The 20,593-nt window shown below is 42.1% G+C and overlaps 1 protein-coding gene and 2 long non-coding RNA genes across 3 annotated transcripts in view; 1 reads left to right on the forward strand and 2 right to left on the reverse strand.

Moving 5' to 3' along the window:
• Positions 1 to 1,438: 1,438 nt before the first annotated feature.
• LOC309370012 lies at positions 1,439 to 2,804 on the reverse strand. The gene is made up of 2 exons (XR_014168351.1): positions 2,704 to 2,804; positions 1,439 to 2,000 (listed from the first exon to the last, which is right to left on the reverse strand). It is a non-coding gene; the product is annotated as an uncharacterized lncRNA (long non-coding RNA).
• A 1,079-nt stretch (positions 2,805 to 3,883) lies between these two features.
• Positions 3,884 to 6,862, forward strand: LOC309369974. The gene is made up of 2 exons (XR_014168295.1): positions 3,884 to 5,100; positions 5,465 to 6,862. It is a non-coding gene; the product is annotated as an uncharacterized lncRNA (long non-coding RNA).
• ARHGEF26 (Rho guanine nucleotide exchange factor 26) overlaps positions 6,810 to 20,593 on the reverse strand; it is a 65,740-nt gene continuing 51,956 nt past the window's right edge. The window contains exons 12-15 of the mRNA XM_081910904.1: positions 15,445 to 15,654; positions 8,637 to 8,704; positions 7,889 to 7,993; positions 6,810 to 7,218 (exon numbers count right to left, since the gene is read on the reverse strand). Of these exons, the coding sequence (XP_081767030.1) occupies positions 7,076 to 7,218; positions 7,889 to 7,993; positions 8,637 to 8,704; positions 15,445 to 15,654 (526 nt within the window). The 3' untranslated portion in view covers positions 6,810 to 7,075. The remainder of the gene's footprint in view (positions 7,219 to 7,888; positions 7,994 to 8,636; positions 8,705 to 15,444; positions 15,655 to 20,593) is intronic.

Raw genomic sequence — 20,593 nt, forward strand, 5'->3', positions numbered from 1 at the left:
ATCTTTTTTGTTAAGATCTTGCTAATGAAAGAGAAATGAGCCAATAATCGGAAAGTACAGTGTGAGGCTTTTCTTCAGACCAATTATGCAAAAGCTTGTGCAGGCTTCTAATTAGCCAAATGGACTATTTGTCTCCAAGGGGCATGTATGGAAACCTCTGTAAATCGCTGATGGTTTCCCCCACAGGCTGCTGAAGTGCCACTAATTAACTTAGGTACATGAGCTAGCCAGTTTCTGTGGGCAAGTAATGCTTGCACTCAGTTGCTTGAACTTCTTTAATAAATATTATCTGTCCATAAGTGGTCATGCAACTGCTCAAGTCTACATGATGTTTCTATATGAAGATGAAACTGTGTGCTCTCTGGCGGGAGAAGAGTTGCACGAATGGGCTTTTTCTTTGCGTTAGGTAAGAGCGCTGCTGGAACAGATCGAAGGCCTAGCTAAACCCAATACCCTGTTCTCCCAGTGGCCAACCAGATGACTATGGTAAGCCTTGAAGTAGAAGCCAACACATGTATCGGCTTTCCTGGTTAGGTAAGTTTCAACCCAAATCTTTTGTTACCCTTAATGCACTGACGGTTGCTTGGTTTGTTTTTGGATACAGAGCGCTGCAACTGAAAATGAAAACATACTTAAGATGCAATGTCTAAAATGCTGTTACAGTTCTATGACATCATCTATTCTGCGTAATTACTATATCCAGAGCATCACCAGTAGGTTATCTGCACATCACTTCCCTCTATCAGTCAAGGTAGTGGTTAAATTGAGAAAGCAACAGAAGGCTTTTGTTCGTTTGCCCATGCTCTGTATTATACCAAATACAGGTGCCAAATACAGGTATCACAGGATGTCTTACAAAATATTTCCCATTTCACAAAGGCTAGTGCAGTAAGCATGACTGGCAATATTCGTTCTACTAATGTTTTTGTAGGTGTTCTCATGGTCCAATTGTGTTACTGGAGAGTAGAATGCATAGCTTCTTTTAAAGAGTATTCCTGCTTTTAAATACACGTGATTCTAAGAAGATGAGGACTGTACCTATGTTAGTGTAGTATTTTCCATTATCTTCTTACTTTTAAGCCTGCTGTCCAATGTATTTTGTTAAAAGAAAAACATCAGAAGCCACAGACAGGTCATAAAATATTTACGTAAGGCTGGATCAATGAAATAGGAAAAAAACAACAACAATCATTTCAGAATGATCACACTAAGCTGTTAGTAACTTGCCAATAGTGTTGAATGTGAAATATCAAAGAAGATTGCCTCTGGGCAGTATCCTGTGTGATTTTATCTTTGAGATAAACGCTCCAGGACTCAATGTGTGAATGTTGACAGGGAAGGGTTAGTCTTCCCACCAAAAAACCCAAAACACCATTTTGACAGTGATGCATGAAAACAATTTAGCTGCCTCCATTTGTATTTTGATGCCTTAGTGAGATTCTCTTAGAGGGCAATGGAAGGGTTTCATATGCAGTGTGGGAAATAATTATAGTGGTTATTGCAGTACTATACAAAATGAAATATTAAAGCTTTTTAAAAACAAACCCACACACTGCTTTCCAATAGTGTTAAGAGTATGTTGTAACAGCACACTTAGAGTCAAAAGCAGCTGAGTGTTCTACTCAAAAGTCAGGAGAAATGCAGAATTCAGAATGGCTTTTCTCACATTTCATGGCTAGGCAGGTATGTCATATATTGTCTAAGACCAATCCTGTTTAGAGTTGTTAAAAGTTTACACAATGGGTGGTATCCAGATAAGTAAATTATTATATTATCTGTTGATTTACGTGGGGCTACAAAGTTTTATTATTCGATATCTCCCCCCTTCCCCAAGCATCTTTAGATTTGTGTGGGCTAAGCATTCTATGGGCCCAGACTCAAATTCCAGCTTGACTTAAAGTGGGTGCATACATTACAATGGTTCAGGAAGGACACGAAAAGCAGCCACTGCCCCAGAGCAGTTCAGTGCTGCAGCTGTAAGGACCAGTGTAGTTTAAAACCTGGCTTGAGAGCAGTACATGTGAAAAGGATCTAGGAGTCTTGGTTGACCACAAACTTGACATGAGCCAACAGTGTGACGCGGCAGCTAAAAAAGCCAATGCAATTCTGGGCTGCATCAATAGGAGTATAGCATCTAGATCAAGGGAAGTAATAGTGCCACTGTATTCTGCTCTGGTCAGACCTCACCTGGAGTACTGTGTCCAGTTCTGGGCACCACAGTTCAAGAAGGACACTGACAAACTGGAACGTGTCCAGAGGAGGGCAACCAAAATGGTCACAGGCCTGGAAACGATGCCTTATGAGGAACGGCTAAGGGAGCTGGGCATGTTTAGCCTGGAGAAGAGGAGGTTAAGGGGTGATATGATAGCCATGTTCAAATATATAAAAGGATGTCACATAGAGGAGGGAGAAAGGTTGTTTTCTGCTGCTCCAGAGAAGCGAACACGGAGCAATGGATCCAAACTACAAGAAAGAAGATTCCACCTAAACATTAGGAAGAACTTCCTGACAGTAAGAGCTGTTCGACAGTGGAATTTGCTGCCAAGGAGTGTGGTGGAGTCTCCTTCTTTGGAGGTCTTTAAGCAGAGGCTTGACAACCATATGTCAGGAGTGCTCTGATGGTGTTTCCTGCTTGGCAGGGGGTTGGACTCGATGGCCCTTGTGGTCTCTTCCACTTCTATGATTCTATGATTCTATGAAAACCGTTCTCTTCCATCATCTTAAAAGTCACTTGTGTCCTTGCAAATAAAGTTATACCACCCAAGAGTTCTAGCTTGGCAGTAATGAACCCAGAACCCCAAACTTTTTTTAAAAAAAACAAAAGCAGACAGTGAATTGTAAGAGTGAATTGTAAGAGTGGCCTGCATCTTTTCCTCCTGGAACATGGAGATGGCATATGCTCACCTCTCATCACCATGAACAAAATAGTAATGAGGTGTACATGCCACTTGTGTACACTTGTACATGGATATAGTGATTCTCATAGATTTGTAGCAATGGAAGGGACAAAGAGGGTCATCTAGTCTAACCCCCTTCAATGCAGGAATCTTGCCCAATGGGGAGGGGCTTGAACCCATGATAGTATCATGCTCTACCAACTGAGCAGTGATGTGGGGCTGAAAATTGATTAGTAACAATGAATTGATGCTAGCACAAAATTAAGCAATGTTGGCAGTTTCAAAGTTGTGTTTCAGGTTTTTCCAGGTTATGGTGCTTTGGATGTGCATATACTTTATTGATTTATGAACTGTTGTGTGAAACAACCAAACAACAACACAGTCTTCAAACAAGAAAAATCAAGTTATGCCTTTAAGTGAATTAAAGCCAAACTTAAATTTCAATGACTTGGGTTAACCTTTACCCACTTTGAATTGCTGTCAGTGTATAGATTGTATACAAATACTTGGTAGATACGTAGAAAAAGCAAATCCGGGTGTGGGGACAATAAAAGCATTCCCCAATAAAAGAATTAATGGTTACCTTGACTTGTTAAATGTCTCTACAAGATTCAAAGTAGTCTCATTCATCTTTCATCGGCCCGTTACCTTGAAATGTATTTCCAGAGAATGTACAGAATGGTGCTAACTAGTCACTCATTGTGTCCTTTTGGGAACAAAGTTTAGCTCCTGTGCAATGAGCAGTTCAGGTGTGAATACTGCTTATGCATAACAAACTGAGTGGTTACTTGGGTTAGTAATAATTTCTGCATTACTAACAAAAAGAACTGCAGTCTTATGGATGGGCGTAGAAGCAGATTTATTTGCATGCAAAGTGATTAATGTATTGAAAGTAGTGCAAAGAACCCTACACAGGTTCCCACTCACAGCATTGCTTAAAATAAAGGCAATCGCAAAAGCCACAGGCCGTTTCATTTCCACAACTTTAGATACAACACTTGCCTTTATAACAGGGGCTCCAGCGCTTGTAACTAATACATGCTTCAGTAGAAACTAATGTGCAGGTTTAAACACTATTTGAATTCATTGTCTGGTTATGTCATGAATATTACAGTACTATTTTCCATCCATCTGAAAAAATGTCAAAAGATTTTACCACTGTTCGATTCCTGTAAAGTGAGAAATTACAAAGTTCCTTATAATACAAATGTAGAAAATGCCATGCTTATTTACATAAAAAGGAAACGCATTGCAAATGAATTCCTATTTATAAATTAATTACAAATGCAATTACAAATTAACTCTTATTTACATCTTCGTTTCACAAGAAATTCCTGCCAAGACTCCTAAGTGGAGATTTATCATGAGACATTCAGCAGGCAATGAAATCATAACATTTCCCCCTCTCTAGAGGGGCAGGGGGAGACAGCATATTATGGCTACAATCCAGTAGCCTCAATCATAGGTAGCTAGCTGTGATGATAGGAGCAAGACTGCTTAAATAAAATGCAACTGAGTTGCTCTAAATTAGGGCAACACTTTGGAACATGGTCCTTGTGTTCAGCCACTTTAAAATCAATTCCTTTACTGCTTTCACTTCCTATTTTTTGCTTCATCCATGTTTACTAGTATCCATTTCATAACAGTGCACTTAGAACTGCTAAATCCAGGGAAGGCAAACCATACCAGGTCCACAGGCAAACCTTGTTACACAATATCTTTTAATGCCTCCCCCTTCAACAGCTTTTTGGGTGGGAGGGAACTGCCAGAACACGTTTTCAAAAGCACAAGTGAAGACTGAACTTGTTCCTCTACGCTAATTTTGGTCTAAACACTTATCTTGGACGTAACGTGGAAGTCAATAGTATTTCTAGCCTTGTAAATGTGTTTCTAAGAAAATGCTACGAGAGATACAGAGCTGGCTCTCCAGTGCCTGCTCCTCAATCCAGTTAACACGTGAGATGCTCTCATGCTGTGCATTTGCCTGCCTGCCAATGTTCTGAGGCAGGCTTGGTGTTAGGCATGGTACAAAAATGTCACGTAACCTGTTGGTTCAACAAGGCGTTATTAAAAAATGGGAGGCGGGGGGAGAGGAAATACCTGCTCTGAAACTAAAATCCAGCATGCATGCTCGTGTAGCACTAAGACCCAGCTGCTCTTGAAGACTTTTTAAAAGTAGAAACCCCATTTATTCAATGAATAGGTGTAAAGGTAAAGGGGTCCCTGACCATTAGGTCCAGTCGTGGCCGACTCTGGGGTTGCGGCGCTCATCTCGCTTTACTGACCGAGGGAGCCGGCGTACAGCTTCCGGGTCATCTGGCCAGCATGACTACGCCGCTTCTGGTGAACCAGAGCAGCGCACGGAAACGCTGTTTACCTTCCTGCTGGAGCGGTACCTATTTATCTACTTGCACTTTGAAGTGCTTTCAAACTGCTAGGTTGGCAGGAGCAGACCGAGCAACGAGAGCTCACCCCGTCACGGGGATTCGAACCGCCGACCTTCTGATTGGCAAGTCCTAGGCTCTGTGGTTTAACCCACAGCGCCACCCACGTCCCCTAATGAATAGGTAAGAAGGACTTAATGCAGGATCTGCCTTCTCAATACATTTTCTGAAGGGAGGGTTACTGCAGAAGAGCCATTTGTTGCTAGCGTTGTGAAAACAAAACCACCTACTCATGAGTCTGTTGCCTGGTAAGAATCCCAACACTTGTCTAGCTTATTGAAAGGGTAGGGAATCTCAAGCCCAGAAACTCCAGGCTTCTCTTTCTGACCCTCAGGCCTCATCCTAGTTACAAATTCTACCCAGGCCACACTTCTCACTGGTCTTGCTTTATGCCCTCCTTGACTGCTTCTGGCTGGCTGGAATGTTCCCCTGAACTCTGATATTGCCTCTTGCTTGTCCAAAGGAGGAGAGAGAGCTGTCGGTGTACAGACACCTCTATAAGGAGTGGTGTGAAGCAGGGCTGCGTTCTTGCTCCAACTCTTTGGCATATTCTCCCTGTTGCTCTCCTATGCTGTCCGCTCGACTGAAGATGGAGTGTACTTCAAGGAGTGATGGGAGTCCATTCAACCTGGCACGTCTACACACCAAGACAAAACTCTGGCAAGTCCTTATCCGAGAGGGGATGTTTGCAGACGACAAAGCTGGACAGTGCACTCAGGAGAAGCTCTACCGAGTTTTGCCCAAACCTGCAGGCTGTTCAGCTTCACCTTCAACCTGGCAAAGACCAACATCCTGGGTCAGGATGTCACCAGCACTCCACACATCAATATTGATGACCACACGCTTGAGGTGGTAGACATTTTTGCCTACCTGGGTTCCAGCATAGCCACCAGCACTGAGCTGGACTGAGCTATGGCTCGCCTCTCCAGAAGGGTATGGGAGGATGTGATGCTAACATCCAGTACCAAGATGAAGGTCTACCAGGCTTGCGTACTGAGCACAAGGCTTTATGGCAGCAAGACATGGGCAACTTATACCCGCCAGGAGCGACAACTCGAACACCTTCCACGTGCACTGCATCAGGAAGATTTGGGGCATCACATGGCAAGATGGAGTCTCAGACTTGTAAACTGTAGTGAAATCAACAGAGTGGACAGAGTGGGCACCCGTCACCTATTTCAACAGGCTTTCGTCGTAGCTAATGATTGGTAGATTCTACTCAATGGCTCCATCTGGACATCAAAAGATGTGGACCCCCAGCTAATGCCTGCTTTTGCACATTGGCCTCCCTTGATGACTGAGAAAATTACACAGAAATCAAAAGGGTCTAGCAATGAATGTAAAAGGGAAGATAAATGGAGCAGGTTCCAGAGCTGGTCTGTAAAACAAAGGAGGTGCATTCAAATTGATTCAAGACTTGTTAGTCCACTGTGATAATCCAAGGAAGTCATAATTCTATTAGGAACTCTTTATAAGTGTAAAATCAGGTTTTAATTAAAAGTGACTATTGGTTATAAAAAAGGAATAAAAAGTTCGACCTGCTACTGCTTTGTACTGAACAGCCCCACCAGCATGCAATTGCTTTTAGTGGCTGCTTCCATTCCTAATGACAACACCTATCTGTGAGTGGTTATTTTTACATGCTTCAACTATAAAATGGCCATCTGGATGAGACCAAGAAGCCCCAGATGTTCCTTAGTGCAAACCCTAGAGAACAGATACTGCAGTGAGGGACTATACGTTTGTTTCTAGGCCCAGCAAGCGTCCCATTCTTTCCATGTTCTTCTCAATTGTGGCTTGGCAAGTGATCTCCTTGGCACATTCCATTGGGAACCAGCCTCTCTCTCCGTCCCGCAATCGCTCACCTTCATACCAACCTGAAATGTATAATGAAGTACTAAATATGATGCTTCTTTAAAACAGAAGGTCCCTGCTGGATCAGATCAAAGCTCTACTGATCCTACTACACAGGTCGACTCAGAAGCAAGTCAAACCGATTTCAATATGGCTTTCTCCTAGGAAAGTGGGTATAGACTTATAACCTTGAGTCACTATCCCGCTTCAAAGAGTGGCCAGCCAAATGTTTTTGATGTGCCCGCTTGCAAGTGTATTCAGTGATATGCTGATAATTGTTTGCTTTCTGATATTGTGGCCAATTGAAGCTATGTCTTTCCTTTGCAGTAATCATACCAATATATCGTAAGCAAGGTACTAGTTTACCAGGGGCATAGGTCTCCACCAAGTGGAGTGGTGTGCAGTAGATTGAAATGTGCAGAAAAATGCTTTATATTACAGAAAAAGCCCTTACAAAAATGTTTGTATTAGGAGAAATTTGTTAAAATACTAATAATTTTCATTGAGGACTTTATTTTTTAAAAAACCCAAAAAAAACTGCAAACTGATGTGCAAAACTGAACTGGACCAATTCACCCATCCCCAGGTCTCCTGTGGTTTAGCTTTAAGGCAGATGCTAAGTAAGTATCCTTGTGATGGTATGAAATGACTGTTTCCATTTATGGCAACTAAGCAATAGGCAATTCCACTCACCATCATTAACTTTCTGAGAGACCAGAACTACATCAGCAACTTGGAGAGATAACTCATCTGATTGCTTCGCAGTGTATGATCTGATGACTTCTACCTGGGTTAGTGCTGAGAAGAGAGAATATTTATTGATCCACATGGTAAATCTAAGGGTAAGCTCAGTTTAAGTGATAACAAAAGACAAGCCGATTGCTTCCCAGCTCACTTTCCAGGAACCAAATGATTTGATAAAAAGGCCTTGGTCAACAGCAGACAAACTACAATGGCTCTTTGACACATTTAAGGTTTTTTTTGGTTTCTTTAAAACTGCATTAAATGGAAAACCAATTTCAATCATGCCCCATTGATTACAACAGGACTTCATGTACCTAGTTGTCTGGATCATGAGTTTTAGAATTATTTTGAATTAGAACTTCTATATCTTCTCTGCCTCTTCTCCTTTTTTAAAGGATTCAAACAACCATTTTACCAAGTAGTACGATAGAAAGAGACATCTTGCAATCACCCATATTGGAGCATGTCTCTTTAATTCACCCAATTTTCCAGAGAGCTAATATGCTTTCCTTTTTGCTTAACACAAAAGAAAATGGTTCAGAGAGAATTATTAGATGATTACAGTTATGGTCCTTCCTTCCCTCTCCCCAACAACAACAAAATACTGAAAGGCAACAAATTTACTTCTATGTTTTAAGATCTGTATAAAGTGCATCTCGTGTCAAAGCCCTGAAGAACAGTTTCACTGCTCACTTACTTGTCCGATCCACGGTCCCTCTATCGCTACTCTTCCCAAGTGCAGTAATCCAGCGAGCACGCTCATTCCTAGAAAAGGAGATGAAAGGTTGAAGTGTGTTTTTCAGTCGGCTGATATATGGCCCTTGTTGCACTCCCTGAACTCAGAGCCTCCCTCACTGTTATGGGAAAGTATATTCATCTTCTCTGAAGGCCTCTTTGTGTCTGTCTGTTGGGAAATCCCACTTCTACATGCAAAGCAAATGTTCAGCCACTGAGCTATGGTCCTTCCCCAGTAGACACCTCATATATTAACCTTGGGAATATGTCTTCTGAACTAGCTGGCGGGGATACTGGGTGAGGCTTCTGAAACATAAGTGTGTTTTTCTGGGCAGCAGAAGGAAACAAGCCGAATCTCGCAATCCAGCATTTTACAGAGCTCTCTGCAAGCAAAGACATTTCAAATTGATGCCAGAGAATGCCCATCTTATGGACAAGGGTATATTAAAGCCCTGCAGTGCTCCAAACCAATATATTGTTAACAGAACAGCAGGATGGAGAAAATCAGAGTTGAAATGATGATTTTAGTTGAAGAAGTATATATCTTTCCAAAGCAAAAAAAATATCTAGGAGGCATTTTGATAACTGATGAAATGGCCAATAATAATTTCCCACCAAACCATTCATACAAACGGCTAAGCTACGATCTGTTTCAAAAGAACAGATTTAAAGACCTAGGCATGTCGTTATGCACTGGTACCACACAAAGCTTTTTTTCAGTGAAATGTAATCTTCTGTGAAAGGGATTCTCACTTAGGTCATTCAACAGGAGAATACCTTTTCAGGAAAGTTATAGCCGCTTTTAAAAGCCTGGAATCCCAGTTATATATCTATGGTGGTTTATGATGCATGTAAGACAGCTTGAGGTTCATTTTTCAGACCGGAAAGGGTATGAATGATTCCAGCAAACTCTTCAAAAACGAGCTATCAAGTCATACAAAGTTTCAGTACATAAAGAAAAAATGACTGAAAGGAAGGAAAGATGAGACCAGCAGGAGCTACGGCAGAGCAACAGGAGCTCACCCACATCGCATGCAAACGCTTGCATCCACCGCTGGCTTAAAAGCTCTGAGTAGTTATCAAATGGAACCAAGGCTTGTGAGGTAACTTTTCTTCTTGCAACAAATTCCTTTTTTCAACTGAAGGAAGACAATTACATATTTAAAGCTTGGGCAGTTGTAGGAAACTTTCCCTCCGGGAAAAGGCTGTGAGCGGCCGCCTTGGCCTCCGCCGCCCTCACCTGTGGGGATGCCCAGCTCCTTGGAGCCCCGGCCGAAGCCACGCACCACCTCACTGCGGCAGGCTCTTCATGGCGCCCGCGAGCCAAGTGAAGCCCCGTGCAGCCACGGCGGAGGCCAGATCCAGCTCCCATGGCAGCAGCAGGCGGGCGGGTGAGTGCAGCGCTCGGAAGGACTTTCCACAGTGAGGAGAGAGCGGCAGCTGCGTCCCCTTCTGTGGGGAGGGAGGAGGAGCGACGGCAGAAGGGGCTCCCTCTCCTCCTTCCCAACAGGTGGCTCTGCGTATAAAGGTAAAGGGACCCCTGACCATTAGGTCCAGTCGTGACCGACTCTGGGGTTGCGGTGCTTATCTCGCTTTATCGGCCGAGGGAGCCGGCGTGCAGCTTCCGGGTCATGTGGCCAGCATGACTAAGCCGCTTCTGGCGAACCAGAGCAGCGCACAGAAACGCCGTTTACCTTCCCGCCGGAGCAGTACCAATTTATCTACTTGCACTTCGATGTGCTTTCGAACTGCTTGGTTGGCAGGAGCAGAGACCGAGCAATGGGAGCTCATCCCGTCACGGGAATTTGAACCGCCCACCTTCAGATCGACAAGCCCTAGGCTATGTGGTTTAATCCACAGTGCCACCCGCGTCCCGGCTCCGCGTATACCCTGCGTATAAGACAACCCCCGACTTTTGGGGTGATTTTCCAGAGATAAAAAGTCGTCTTGCACACTGGAACATACGGTATTTCCCGCAACTATTGCTCATGGGTTTGGAAACTGACTTTACTCCTGGAACCACAGAATTGTTGTGTTGCAAGGTATCCCAAGGTTCATCTAGTCCAGCCCCACTGCAATGAAGGAATCATATCTAAATCATCCACATGCTGCATCATTACACTTGCTGTTCTAATATTGTTGCAGTATATAAGTGGTTTGATGTTGTAAGAAACAAGTACAAGAAGAAATTTCAGGGCTACTTTAATTTCTGAAAAGAAAAATACTGCAAAACATCTTCAGCAAGACTTCATATGGGCCATTGTGTAGATAACCCCCCTTAACCCCCCAGTTTCCATAGAGACAGATACAATCTTTTGAGTTTTGTGGAAAGCTACTTGGATGCTTATGGCATCCCAAGGAATTTTCTTGACTCAGGATCTGTACCACAGCAAACAAGATGTTTCTTGTTGCTATCGTCTACAACTGAACAATCTTTGAAACTTGGCCAGAAGAAAAAGGCTGACCCTCTTCCTCGTGAACTCCAGAGTTTTCCCCCAGGCTGTATCAAATTTTGCTAGACAGTTTCCATGGTTTCATCAAATCCCGTATTGACTACATGAACTACAGTGCTTAGCTAAAATGAAATATGTTGCAAACAACAAAGCCCCAGAACAGCAATAACAAAATCCTGTACATGTTACAATTTTTAGCAATACAGTAATGTCATTGCTTAAACTGGGTCTATGGGGGGAATCTTTACATGAAGCAGAACAGAACCAGAAATTCAAACTGCCGCAGGACCACATTTTTATGACCAGTTTCTGTCAGGCTGAACTGAAGGATGCAAACCGATAGCTATTGGCTTGGTTGGGGAAACGGTCTAATCTAGAATTGCTGTTGTCATTGGTGATTAATTAAATTTGTATACCACTCTATAATACCCATAGATCTCAGGGAGATGTATTTCCCTCTGTTGTTTTTTTTAATTTGCTTTTTATTATTAGCTACTCAATAAAACCTAGTTGCATTTTAAAATGGGGGGAGGAGGTTATTGGGTTGTTCTTGTTTTTATTTTGATTGTGTATTCTGTCTTTTTATAGTGTGATTTTATCCTGTGAACCGCCCTGAGATCTGCAGGTATAGAGTGGTATATAAATTTAATAATAATAAAAGTTTTCAATTCAGAAAAAAGCTTTTTCTCAGTAACCATTTAACTTGTTTGTTGTGTTACTAAAATTTCAAGGCATCATTGTTTGGTTTTGGGGTTTTTTTGCGGGGAACGAGTAGAATCACTCTGAGCTTTTGTTATTCACCCCACACCTAAATGCCACACCATTAAAAAAAAAAAGTTGCCCCAATGAGCAAAGGGGTGATAACCAAATTTATTTGGAAAGATACTTTATTTTAAGTACATCTGCATAAGACCAATGAATGCATTCTAACCAGTAAAGGGAGCAGGTGGGGTCAATCCAGGTCTCAACAGTTACACCAACGCTTATCAGAATTTTCTCCAACCCTTCCTTCTAAAAAAGCCCAGGGCAGCTGAGACAGCCAGAAAGAGAAAGAAGATATCCAATTAACATTCAAGATATCCACATAAGAGATAGAAGATGTGACACATATATTGGTTAACACAAAAATTAACCTAGGCATAACCAACTCTTCTTTCCCCAGATATAGCAGCCTCACAAATGATATCATTGGTCTGCATACTGGCACTGCATTCAGATGAGCTGAACAAAGTTCAGAACTCCCATTGCTTCGGATCATTATACAGTGGTACCTCGGATTAAGAACTTAATTCGTTCTGGAGGTCCGTTCTTAACCTGAGGTGCCACTTTAGCTAATGGGGCCTCCCGCTACCGCTGCACCACCGCCGCGCGATTTCTGTTCTCATCCTGAAGCAAAGTTCTTAACCCGAGGTACTATTTCTGGGTTAGCAGAGTCTGTAACTTGAAGCGTCTGTAACCTGAAACATTTGTAACCTGAGGTATCACTGTAGATACACAAACACACGGACATATTGTGATCACCTGACTTTGCTCTTCTATGACAATTTCACGACAGAGATGTTCCGTGTTCAAGTAAATTAGCATGTGATAGCTCTCAAGTGAAGAGAAATATCAGAGTTAAGCTTATTAGTATTTAATGTGAAACTGACCAAAACTTGAAGACTTCTCTTTCCTTTCCTCTGCCTCTCCTTTTGGGTACTTAGTAGAAGCCACCCACACATCTCACATATGGAGAGGATATGGGACCAAACCACACAGCAAAAAACAACAAAAAACCCAACTATGTATATTCATCTCCACTTTCTGGGCCTCCCTAGGAATGGTTAGGTTCCCTCATCAATGTAAACAGTTCCATAACATGGCTTCCAGATGTTTCATCTTGTGTGACTTTAAAAATGCAAACCTAAATGATTAAAAATAGGTATTAAAGATAATAATGGGTGCCACTAACCACTGCATGGCTTGATTACAGATGAAAACACAACTCCACTGAACAGTTGCTAGCAATCAAGAGTCTCTCCCCACACTTCCAACATCTGATTCTGTAAAGGCCTCAAGAGATTCCCCATTATCTACTTCCTTTTCTTGCAGTTTCTTGACTCAAATGCTGTGTTCAAAGAGCCATTCTGGCCCGAGATGCTGTTTCCGCACAGTGCTGATGTGTGGAAGTATTCTTCTGAAATCTCCACAACATGGATAGTTTAACACTCTGTGTCCTCCAGATATTGCTGGACTCCAACTCCCATAAGCCCCATTCAGCATGACCAATGATCAAGGATGATGGGAGTTACTGTCCAGAAACACCAGAGGCAGGGGCACCTTGGCTTAGACCTGCGTTTTGTGAGATAGACTTGAACTGGAGAAACTACATTCAAATCCTTTCTCAGCCAAAATGCTCATTGGATGACTTGAGCCCCTTACTGTCTCTCCACCAAACCTATTTTTCATCTAAAAGAATAGAGTGGCCACCCAGTCATGTGCCCTTTCATATAAACTGAACACTGCATTAACATGCCACAAGATTCACTTCCCCACTGGAAGTCAGGTTCTCCACATTCCTGCTTCTCTTGAAAAGGTTTCTTTCTGCCTCTTCCTTTCTTGCTTTAACATTTCACTGGCATAGGCAAGCTCGCTGTGAAAAACCTCTGCATTACGGAAACAATCCTAAGCATCCTAATGCTTACTGAAGCAAAAAATATGAATGATACTTTACTGGTTGGTTATCAGCAGCTGCCTTGTCTATATGCTACATTAAACCAAAGTTTAAAATAAACCCTGGCTAAATGTGAACAAGCAGTGTGCTGGTACATGCTGCTCAATTATTCCCACAGTGCCGCCCCCTCACCATCACCACCATTCCTGACGCAGTCTTTTTTGTTGCCCAAACCTGGGTCCTTGGTTTGTTTCCTCCAAACAAATGACAAGTGGCAACCAAGGTTTGTTCTCAACTTACCACTCATGGTTTGTTTGGAGGAAACAAACCACAAATCTGAGCTCTGGTGACATGACAAGTCAGACCATGACTGCTTTCATTTCCAGCACACCCACATAATACCCCCCCCCCCACACATATACATACACGCACATATACATACACACACACACACACGCACATACCCTGCCACTTTTGGTGACTTTTAACACAAGATTAAAAATACATTAAAACATCAGTCATTAAAAAACTTCCCTAAACAGGGCTGCCTTCAGATGTCTTCTAAACGTCAGATAGTTGTTTATTTCTTTGACATCTGGTGGGAGGGCGTTCCACAGGGCGGGTGCCACTACCGAGAAGGCCCTCTGCCTGGTTCACTGTAGCCTTACTTCTTGCCTCGGAGCTGGACCTCCATCTGTCCAGGCAGAACGATGGAGGTGGAGACGCTCCTTCAGGTATACTGGACTGAGGCCATTTAGGAGAGCGGGAGCAGAGCATCCTGGGAACTTGAGCAGTGGACACCACCTGCTCAACTATCAAACCACAGTTTGTTTTAAACTATGGTTTAATGTAACATGCAAACTGGGCCACTATCTGACATTTATGTTTCCAAGCACAATTCAAAGTGCTGGTGCTGACCTTGAAAGCCCTAAATGGCCTGAGTCCTCTATACCTGAAGGAGCGTCTCCACCCCCATCTTTCAGCCTGGACACTGATGTCTAGCTCCAAGGGCCTTCTGATGGTTCCCTCAGTGTGAGAAATGAAGGTACGGGGACCCAGACATAAGGCCTGTGGGATGCCTTGTCATCAGATGTCAAGGAAATAAACAACTACAGTGGTACCTCTGGTTAAGAACTTAATTCGTTCTGGAGGTCTGTTCTTAACCTGAAACTGTTCTTAACCTGAAGCACTACTTCAGGCCTCTTGCTGCCACTGCACTGATTTCTGTTCTCATCCTGAAGCAAAGTTCTTAACCCAAGGTAATATTTCTGGGTTAGCGGAGTCTGTAACCTGAAGCATATGTAACCTGAAGCGTATGTAACCCGAGGTACCACTGTATTTGACTTTTAGAAAATATCTGTAGGCAGCTCTGTATAGGGAAGTTTTTAATGTTTGATGTTTTACTACATTCTTAATATTTTGTTGAGAGCCTCACAGAGTTGGCTGGGCAACCAAGTCAGATGAGCGGCATATAAAACAACTGCAACAAGCAGTCTTATGAAGTGAGAAAAGAGTTCGTTATTAGCTTATGAAATTTGTGGTTTTTCTGGCCATTGAAAATTCAAGCATATTTTACTATTTTACATTTCCTAGACAAAGGCCAGCAGAATCTTTAAAGAGACTAATTGAATAACTATACGTTCCTGTCAAATATATAGACTTACTGAGTTTCAGTTCCCAGCAGGAGTTCAATCTTCTCTCCTGCATGGTTGTTTAGGACAGTTAATCTGAAGAGGTGATTTGCAGAAGTCTGCCGAGAGTGAAGAATAGGTGTGCTGTTTTTTACAGGAGAGGAATTCAGCTCTTCGCTGTCACACTGTTCAACTAACAGTTGATCCCTTAAGGAATAGTCTGTGACATTGTAGCTCTCTTCACTGCAAATACAAAAAGCAGGTAGAAGAGACAGACAATTGCTTAGAGTCAAAACGCTACTAAATGCACCAGGAAGTCATGTTCTGCAATAAAGCCAATCTCAGATTACAGTCCATTGCACATAATTATTCAGACATTTTCAGCCTTTCGGTAAAGGAAGAAGGAATACACACGTTTGAATATTTACAAAGCACCTGCTTGTCAAGAAGACAAATGAAGTTAATGTTTAAGCCCTGGGGGGGGGGGGGGAAATACATTCAATGATGAAGTTTACACGCATTTGATGTTCTTTTGGTATCAAAGGTTTTCCTAACTTTGTTTTAATTGTAGGAAAGGATGAGACTAAGCTAACGTAAAAGGAAAAAAAGGGGGGGTTGAACCATAGGTTTTCCTAAGTTATTATTCTATTCTCCGTGTGCCTCTTCCATTTGAGGTGAGATAATCATTATATAAAGGGAGAGGGGGGTTTCAGCTAGGGGGCAGAAAGCAGATATAGAATGCCCTCCCAAGGAAGATTTGCCTGGCCAGACTACTGCTATCATTTAGGCACTAGGCAAAAACATTATTTATTTATCCACGCATTTTAAGGAGTTGTGATTCTTTCTTGAGACTTTATCCACGGCTTTTCCATGCATGTGTATTTATTATATTGTTTGTTTTATGCTTCCATACAGCCCAGAAATCTAATATGATGTGTAAATGTCTTAAAACAAATACATAACCTCTCTAATACTCAAAGCAGAATTCATAATTCCAGATACAGGAGAAACAACATTCCTTTCTTACTACACTCTCACAGGCAGCTGAATGCTGAAAAGCCTAATAAAGGTTTCCCAAACTTGTGTCTCCAGTTGTTCTTGGACAACAATTCCCATCATCCCTGACCGCTGGTCCTGCTAGCTAGGGGTCTGGAACTGGAAGGGATTCCCGAGGGTCATCTAGTCCAGTGCAGAAAGATTTCAATTTGCACAACTGGATTTCCTCCTCATGTGCATTCCCTTTCCAAATCTGCTCCAGGCAGTTGGAGGAACTCCCGGAACAGATTTAGCTGTTCCATCAGCAAAAGCATTTCAGGTTGTGAGGGTTCTCCTAATCCCTTCAAAGTCATTTTGGGGGGCACAGGGACATGCTGTGGTAACAGAAGTCATTGCACAGATTCATTGCGATGATCTTCTATGATGAGACTCCATCAGCAAACCCGACACAGCCCACTAAGTATGTGCATGAAAACATGTCTGCAGCTATAGATCTAGGCAGGCAGGGGAAGAGGTGGCTTCTCAAAAGCTCCTACCAAATACGTGATAGAAAAGCTGTGTTCAAGCTTGGTGGCGGACAAATTTAGCACTGCAAGTTGAAGAATTTTGTTTTTGCTGTGTGTTTTTTCACTTGGGGGAGACTGAAGATCCCTGGAAAAGACCCTCAGACTACAGTGGGGAACTGGATGTTCATCTCCAGAACCATGAACTCACACATACACAACAGGATGTGTAATGCCATGAAGCTGAACTGAAACAAATATGAAGAAATGCTTTTGATAAAGCTTCTTTTTAACCAGCGCAGACAAGAGCTGAACTATAATAGTCTATTTTTACACCAATGAAGAACTTGCTACTTGGCGATGTCCAACATAAGTGTCCTTATTCATCTCTTACTGGAACTTGTGGATGAAAGAGATGAAGCAACTGCAAAATGGGCAGTAAAATGAAAGACAACGAAAGAATGAAGTTCTTATTGGATTAATGGATGTACAGCCTTGCCGGCTTTATGTACTGATTGGCAAATGTATTGGCTCAGTTACAGATACTGCAATGATTATTCCCATACAGAAATAATACCATCCGTTCACATGGTCTTCTACCTGTGACTTATATCTAGTCTTGCATTTTGCCATAGAATATTCTAAATCGGCTCTACACAAGAACACACAAACCTGAACCATGCAGTCTCAATACATCTTATAGACTAAGTAACTATCCCATAATCTTTCCCTCTACAGTTCAATATGGCATATTGAGCACCAAAGTCAGAGATATATTGTCCAAAAAAGGCAAAAATAGATAGTGTATGTGCAGCTCTTCCATGTCCATTATTTGTTAATTACAGTCAACTGTTCAATAACACAAAATGAAACCCATTGATTTTTATTCCCTTCTAGCATACCCAAGACCTGTAATTTTTTCCCAAGTCTTAAAGGTATGGTAGCTTCAAACACTTATTGTGAGGTTCACCCCATCCACTCTCCCTGTAATTGATCATACTGTAAATCAAACTGCATCACTTCCAATATAGAGATTCACTGATTATCCATAACAAGAAAAATGATCTGGATAAAACTGCATTCAAATGGTTATTTTTTTCTGAAGAAAGTAGATTTCCTTTGGAATGAGAGGGCCTAGTTTTCAGAGGGTGGAGTTAGACTGTGTATGCAATGTAAACAAATATATCTATATAATCAATGCCAACTCCCTACTCCCACCCCTCTCAATAACCACTATTATGGGAGTACCTCTGGAGAAGATGACTAGCAGATGTTGTATGAAAATGGATATGGAATGAGAATTTCAGTGAGGAGAAAAATATTCCACTTCACTAAAACAGAATACTTGCATTCTGATGTGCTCCTTATAGTCCAGTTTTTATCCGAACACATGCCAAAGAATGCAAGGACAGCTTCTCAAATAAAACACCTTTCCCTTTTATTTATCGTTTCCTGTTCATTGGGAAGTTCTTTCATCAATAAATGCAAGGATCTGAAATGCATTTTTTTGCTACAGTTTATTATTTAGAAGTATTATTTTTTTGTTGCTCTGTTAACTTGGCAAGTCAAACTGTTTTAGAAATCTAGGGATCCTTTTAATTGGGAAAGGGCTTTTTAATTATTTCAAATCTCTTCCTGCAGAGTGTAGCAGAAGTTCAGTTTTAGCTGGTAACTGTGGACAGGTAACATTCCAAAGTATTATTTGACCTTTGGCTGGCTTCACATTTCAGAAGTCCAGCTGCATTCCATTGCCGGGATTATCTCAGGAACTGACAAGCCACTAGACAGAGAGAGAATTTTAGTGGTACCCCAAGGGGATTGCAGGCCATGAAGTAAGAATATTTAATAACCATAGCGTAAAAAAATGTATCCCTTCCTTAAATGTGTGTGAACCAATTTGACAGGTATCTGTCTCACTGTTAATGAGGATGCAGAGCAGCCTGAATGATTGTTAAAAAAAAAAACCAACTGCTGTAAAATAGACAAAATATAACTGAGTACATGAGGGGGTGGGGAATACATAGTGAACCAGGTCTAAAGATGTATGTTTATACTTCACTGCAGGATTCTTCGCCTGCATTCCTTTGGAAAAATTGATTCTGCATTTGCATAGCTCTCTGCCCAACATAATCTTCCCTATGGAATTATGCCCCCACCCCGGTTATTAGTTTCCAATGTTTTTTTAGAACTCTCTTAAGGATGCTGCTCTTGTGTTCTGGTTCCTTTAAAATCGTTATTGAAGAACACTTATAGCACACTTAATATTTACCCCCAAAAAAGTGGTTACAAAATTCAATATGCAAGAAAAATATAGAACCATTTTGCTAATATATTGGAGTTCTCTCTTTGTGCATATATATGTGAGTGAGTGACTGTGTGTGAGAGAGAGAAATGAATGAATGAATGAATGCTATATTATTTCTAGCCAAACCCTTTGCACAGCCCCACCCTACATATCTTGTTTGCACTATCCTTACTTATACATTCATCTTAGCATTCGTGTCCAGGGAAACAGTAAGTGTGAGCTACTGTAGCTGCCTCTCCAAGTCCCTCAAGGGAGAGAAAGGCAGCTGTGACAGCTGTTCAGTGTCCAATCTCTGGGTCAGGAAGAGCAGATATCACTACTGCAGCTGTTTTCTCCTGTTGATTAAAACCAAGTGAAGGCTGCGTCCAGCAACCCTCTGCTCACGCAGCAGACTTCCGTTTCCACTTGGGCGACCCTCTGGAGCAGATTTAGGGGGTTTGCAGGGAGAGAAGAGGAAAGGAAAGTCCCATTGTGTGAGCGGCTGGATACCATCTCCAAGCTTTGTACTTTCAGGACCAAAAAAAGTTTAGTGTGGCAAGTGAGAGATGATGCCACTCACTTTCCTGACACTTTCTCTAACCCTGAAGCCCTAGGGTCCCTGAGAGGACATCCCAGGGGCAAAAGGAAGCATCAGATTGCTCTCTGTGTCTCTCAAGGCACAGAGAGAGGTCCAGCCTCAAAGATGCTTTCTTCCAGCTGCTGTGAAAACCTCCATTGACCTATTGGCATTGTGGCGCCAATGTCAGTAGAACCAAGGAGGGAGATAATTATGTCAGCCTTGGAGCTGGCATGCTGAAGTTCCCTCCCAATGTTCTCAAAGGACGTGGCATCAAAATAGCTTCCAGTTCCCTCTGCTTTCCCCACTTTAGTAGTGGAGCCTAAAAATATGAAATCACAGTAAGTCTCAGAGCCATCCTGAATTTACATAACTATAAAAAATGTGTGTTAAATTAATGACTTTAAAAGAAAACCCACCGTCTTTCCTCTGTGGCCTTACTTATAAAGGTCTGCAGCATGAATGTGCATTTTACCCCATTCCAAAGACTCAGGTTATATAACTAATACAAATAAAATACCCCATTGAAGTAAGACACAAAAGCAACAATGCACCAACCACCAACGCTAACAACAATTGAAGCGGTACTTCTCAAACATTTTACACTGAGAAAGTTTATGTTGTATTTTTTTCATTCTTGATGACGCCTCTTCCTTAAAGGGGTCCTACAGCAATAGGGTGGTGCTGCTGATCTGAAGGAAGGAAGGAAGGAAGGAAGGAAGGAAGGAAGGAAGGAAGGAAGGAGGAAGGAATTCTTCATTTCACAACCCACCCAGGAACAAATCATGACCCACAGTTCAAGAAGCACAAGCGTAAAGAACC

The sequence above is a fragment of the Podarcis melisellensis genome, assembly GCF_964234715.1.
Source record: "Podarcis melisellensis genome assembly, chromosome: 5".
In the NCBI taxonomy this organism is placed as follows: Eukaryota; Metazoa; Chordata; class Lepidosauria; order Squamata; family Lacertidae; genus Podarcis; species Podarcis melisellensis.